The 6,240-nt window shown below is 34.7% G+C and overlaps 1 protein-coding gene across 1 annotated transcript; it reads right to left on the bottom strand.

The window, feature by feature from the left end:
- Window positions 1–5,683: 5,683 nt before the first annotated feature.
- LOC122910324 (keratin-associated protein 19-3-like) lies at window positions 5,684–5,869 on the bottom strand. The gene has a single exon (XM_044254973.1). It carries the CDS (start codon window positions 5,867–5,869, stop codon window positions 5,684–5,686), a length of 186 nt encoding a protein of 61 aa, XP_044110908.1.
- Between the last annotated feature and the right edge of the window lie 371 nt (window positions 5,870–6,240).

Below are 6,240 nucleotides of genomic sequence, written 5' to 3'. Positions count from 1 at the left end.
GAATAAGTGGAAAGATTTATTATGCATTATTCTGAATTTAAATGGTGATTTGACTTATTTAAAACACATATATTTGATAAATAAATATATAGATATATTAAATTGCCTTAGCTTTTTGTTGTTAACTTAAATCTAAACATTAACCATGAGAGACTATGGACTCTGAAAAACAGTCTGAGGGGTTTGAAGTGGCGGGGGGGGTGGGAGGTTGGGGTACCAGGTGGTGGGTATTATAGAGGGCACAGCTTGCATGGAGCACTGGGTGTGGTGAAAAAATAATGAATACTGTTTTTCTGAAAATAAATAAATTGGGAAAAAAAAAAAAAAGAAGAGCCCCTCACAAATAAAAGCATTGGGGTCAGACTTTAAAAAAAAAAAATTATCTAAATAAAAGCAAGAGTCTGAAAAACAATCTGAGGGGTTTGAGTTTGAAAAATATTAAATTACAACCATTTAAACTTTTTTTTCATTTCAGTCTAGAATTATTAGTTTTTACATCTAGTTGTATGCATATTTGTGAGGTATATGAAAAAAAAAAGTTTCTAAACCAGGGAGATTGCTTCCCTCATTGATAACTGAGTAACATTTTCCTTTCAGTCTTGTAGAGTCTTAATGTACAGAGCAGGCAAAATAACTACTGTGTCTGCATCACTCCACACTTAATCAGGTAATGGTTCCAAAGTCTGCGGATGTGTCTTATAGAGCTAAAAATAAAAACAGGTGGGAGGTTGGGGTACCAGGTGGTGGGTATTATAGAGGGCATGGCTTGCATGGAGCACTGGGTGTGGTGAAAAAATAATGAATAATGTTTTTCTGAAAATAAATAAATTGAAAACAAAACAAAACAAAACAAAACAAAACCAGTATATCATTTTCATGTACTTGAGTTCCATGAACAAAATAAAAACCATATTTCATTTTCAAAGTTGATATTTTATTAGAAGGGGAACAGATAATTTAATCAGTTATAAACAGAAGAGGATGCTTAAATTATGAGGAAGATGTAGGAATATATTGAAAAGTCCAAAATTTTGAAAAGATAAATACATTTGTGGAAATAATCCCAGCATGATATTAAATGTTCAGATACTGCACTCAGTTTTGTAATTTTAGATGTTGGGTTACTGACACAGGAGTTTGTTAGAAGCCAGAGAATCCATATCCTCCATAGCACAGCGGGAAGCAGCTGCCATATCTGTGGCCCCTCCAGCAGCAGCCATGGCCCAGTCTGGGGAAGTTGGCCTATCTCCAGCCATATCCACAGTCCAGGCCACAAAAGCTTCCACAGCCACAACCTATGCCTCCATAGTAGTTGGTTCAATGGCTCCTGGCATCAGGGGTGGTGGGTTGTTTTTCTGGTCAAAGATTTTGAGTATCAATGGCAACATGTCTAGAGTGACACTTATATCCCCTGAGCAGATCATGTGGTAAAATACATACCACCTATTTTTGAGTCATTCTATGTGTTACTCCTGTTTGACACAATTTTGACATATGAAGAGCCCCTCAAACTCATGAAAGTGTTTGAATTTGTATTGTTGCCTAGGCATGGTGTCCTTTAAACATACTGCATCCTTTTTATGAGAAAGAATTGTTGTATTTTCAAAGTCTGGACATCCCAGACAAAATAAAATTCCTTATAGCCAGGGATATTAAATAACACATTTGGTAGTGTTATGTTTTAAAATTAAATATTGCATCATCTCTGGCTTATCTTGAATTGTTATGCTTCACTTAAGATTAAATGAAAGAAATAGGTTAAATTCAAGGTGCTACAATTTACTATATCCCTTCAAAGGCATCTAATACTTCATGGTAAAGTCTCTTTTCAAAGCTAAAGAAACATTTGGAAGTCTGGAGGCATTAGCTCACCTGCTGTGAACACCAGTATAGAACTTCAGGGGAAAAAAAAGAAGTTGAAATAAAACTATCATTTTTCTCTTATTTTATAACATTGGCCACCATAAAAATATTCTCTTTTCTGATTTTGCATACTAGTTTGGAAAATGAACATTTGGATTAACAATATGAAGTAATATTGCTCAAATATTAAAGACAAATCAGAGTAATCAAAAATCATAAGCAACATTAAAGATTATTCAAAATTCCTTTTTTTCACATCTAGACTCCCTTTCTGGTATATCTTCTATCCAAAAATAGATTACATTTGCCTCCTGCCATATAGACACCTTTTCCTCCTTTTCCCCTAATCCATTATTTACCTTCTTATCCAATCAGTTTTCAAATAACACTTTGCCTCAGTTCCTCTCAGTTCCCACTAGGGTGTGGGAAATAGGGGAAATAATGAAATATATACAATTTCTCTTTGGCTTCCCTCCATTTTTTATACAATTCATACTTAAGTTCTTCCATATATATCTTCATTCTTACCATAATATTTTTCCCTTTGTATTCTCTTTGCCTAAGTTTTTTGTCCTATTTTATTTAAATTCAATTAATTAACATACAGTATATCATTACAGTATATCATTATATCACAGTATATCATTAGTTTCAGATGTAGAGTTCAGTTATTCATCAATTCCATGAAACACCCAGTGCTCATTACATCTTTTTGCCTATTGTATGTTTTATTTTCTGTTTCAGAAAATAGCTAATAGTGTCTGCTAAGATATGAAATACTTATTAAGATCTTAGATGATGAGAAAAAATGCTTAATTTCCTGTGAAAAAGAGGTTTTAACATTGGAAATCTCCAAAAATATAAGTATAATGTAAAAAGACAGGGTAGAGTAAAAGACCCACTGAAGGCAAAAAGTCCTTCAGCTTACTCCAAGCAGTTAATCAGTTAAACCCAGGACTGACCTGAATCCTGCTTGAACCCCACCAGATACATTTTTAATTTGAATGGAACATCTAAATTCTTTTCAAACTCTCATGGCTTCAAATATACCATCCAGCTTTTTTGAGCTTATAAAAATGATGTATTTTCCCAGCTGGACTTGTTGACTGATGAACACCTACTAGCATGCGGCAGAAAACCAATAAGGACGAGTTAAATGGGCGAATGCACTCTAAGATTCTTACAGGTAAAGATCACGTCTTCCCTAGACATGGATATCTCTATAAATGCATCTGAGGATTTAAAGGGGGAATTGTCTCAAATAGTTTTCCTGCTTTAGAGGAACATAAAGCCATCATTTCATTTGCTTTTATTGTTGTTGTTTAAAGCATAGTATAAAATAGCCACGTCCTAAGTGTACAAGTTAGTGATATTTTGCGTTTATTGACAGACCACCTACATCGATCACACTCAAGATCCCCAAATTTTCTCTTGACCCTACCAAGTTAGTATTACTCTCTAGAAGTTTGTCTCATCTGGACATCACATGAATGGCATCAGATGGTAGATCAGCAGCTTTTCTCTCCTGAATGATTTTGTTCATCCCTGTCTCTGTGAAATACATCGTTGTTGCATATAACTTTAGTTTTGTTGTTTTCATTACTGCAAAGTAGCCCATTGTATGACTAAAGCACAATTTATTTACTATTTTGCTCTGGTAAATCTATATTTGTGTAGTTTCCTTCCCTCCCTCCCTTCCTTCCTCCCTCCCTTCCTTCCTTCCTTCCTTTCTTCCTTCTTTTCTTCCTAATATGAATAAAGCTGCTATATACCTCTTACTGGTGGTTCTTTTTGTAGATCTAGGTGTTCCTTTACTTTGGGTATGCATGGGACACACATTGCTAATTTATACTATATATATTTAGCTTCAGTAGATTCTACTACATAATTTTCCAATATAGTTGCTAAATTTACAATACCACCAGCAGCTTATGAAAGTTCTAGTTGTTCTACAACCTTACCCACATTGATCATTTCAACATCTTAATCTGATCATCTTTAGGGTACATAGTGATATCTGAATATTATTTTAATTTGGTTTTCCTGATCAATGATGACATTGAGAATTTTACATAAGCTTATAAGCAGCTTAAATATCCTCTCTTTTGAAATGCCTGTTCAAGTATTTTGTCCATTTTTAAGTGGGCTTGTTTGCTATTAATCAATTAATCAATATTTTATAATTGATTAAGAGGAACTCTTTATATTTTTGGGTGTTGGCATTTTGTCAGATTTATATATTAAAATTATTTTCACTTAGTATGTGACTTAAAATTTTTCCACTTTAAAATCTCTCTATATATAAACATAATGTTGTAACATAATAACATCTAATTTATTCATCTTTTTTTATGTTTAATGTTTTTGGTTCTAATCAAATTTTTGACGACCTCACACAATGTTAGTTAATTATTTTTGTCTCCTTTTTTCCAGAATTTTTGCATTTTCATTGATCATTCTAAAAATAAAAATAGTTGATAATTTGAATATTTCATGCTCATTCAGCCAAGCTGAAGCAATAAAATTACAAATAAGTCAAACAGGTTTCATTCTGTATGTCACACTCTGCCTATTTGACTCTGACAGATATGCCTCGGTTTTGGGGGTTGGTGAACTGGCTGTGATGTGTTCTCCTTAACATAAGCAATAGCTTTTCCCTGGAAATAAAGATGTGCTGGAGCATTTCTCCAAATCTAGCAGAGGAACATAAAAACAGTCATTTCAAATTCTAATAATATAATATTATACTAGGAACGTCAAATATCTGCTCCACGTGATGGTGTTGATTATTCTTCTTTATAGCTACAGAAGGCATTTCTCACAAATCTGGAGAAACGTTATTAACCATTAAGAAATTAGAATATCTATTGTTTTACTCTGTCAAGCTAAATAGTATAGTCATGCGGTGAAGTCATCAAGTTATTACTTTCCCTGATCTAGCCAGTGCAAAGCTAATAAACTATGAGTAGTTTGACTGAAAGGGTAGACCTTACTATCTGGCTAAACAAAACTATTTTTATGTTTAGTAAACAAATCTGAATCTTTCAAATCTACCTTAAATATTTTAAACAGCATTTGATCTTAGCATTGCTTGCTAATTATTTTTTTTCAGATCCAGCTAAACTAGAAATTAATAGCTTCAAGATTCTAAATCAAAACTAATAGCACTGGGGCGCCTGGGTGGCTCAGTGGGTTAAGCCGCTGCCTTCGGCTCAGGTCATGATCTCAGGGTCCTGGAATCGAGTCCCTCATCGGGCTCTCTGCTCAGCAGGGAGCCTGCTTCCCCTCTCTCTCTCTGCCTGCCTCTCCATCTACTTGTGATTTCTCTCTGTCAAATAAATAAATAAAATCTTTAAAAAAAAAAAAAAACTAATAGCACTAACCAAAAATAGGTGGTTATGTGGAAAGCAGATGAGTCCTCATAAACTCTGTGTTTATATTGCTATGATAATTGTAGGAACGTGTAACCAGAATTTTAAGACTATTTCTTTGAAATGATGCAAGATGGGAAATGCACTGTGAAAGATAAAGTCAGAATTCAGTTAAAAAATAAATAAATAAATAAATAAAGTAAGCCACATGTTCCATTTTAAATTAGGATAATTTATTGCAAAGGAAACTGAGAAATTCTACAGTTATGAAAGTGCATGTAGGGGATACCAGAAGCAAGCAAATAAAAGATGATAAATATTCCTAGAATCTAAGGTGCAAAATACTTTTCATCTTGGCTTGGTCCCAGCTGATATTGCTTCGTTCACATTTTGATTAATTTGAGTTAAACACATTATGGTCTCAGACATTGGACTTCCAGGGCAGGATTTCAGTAGAAGCTAGAGAATCCATATCCTCCATAGCACCGAGGGCGGAAGCAGCCACATCCGTAACTTCCCCAGCCCCAGCCCAGCCTGCGGAAACTGCAACATCCCCAGCCACGGCCACAGCCCAGGCCACCAAAACCTCCACAGCCATAGCCCAGGCCTCCATAGTAGTTGCCATAGTAGCTCATGGTGTTAGGCGTGTTGAGTTTGGTTTGCTGTATTCAAGGCTAAATCTTGAATGTGAATGTCAGCATGTGTAAAGGGATGCTTATATACTTCGGTTAAAGCATGTAAAAAATCACGTGTATACACTTCTTTTGTGTCATTTCTCAATTATCTACTTGACACAATTCATTTATTCATTGTCCCCTGACATAGGGAGAGGCCCCAACACTCATTAAAATGTTTAAGATTGCTTTGGTGCCTAGTTAGGGTGGCCTCTAAAAGTTATTGCATCACTTTATAAGAAGGAATGCAGTATCTTCAAAGGCTGAACATATCAGACCCTAAACAGAATTCTTCATAGCTAAGCATGCCAATCATATCTGCTGGTGGTGTG

Source organism: Neovison vison, chromosome 6, assembly GCF_020171115.1.
Source record: "Neovison vison isolate M4711 chromosome 6, ASM_NN_V1, whole genome shotgun sequence".
NCBI classification, from domain to species: domain Eukaryota; kingdom Metazoa; phylum Chordata; class Mammalia; order Carnivora; family Mustelidae; genus Neogale; species Neogale vison.
The sequence above is the reverse complement of the archived record's forward strand: the minus strand, read 5'-3'. Positions and strand labels throughout refer to the sequence as shown.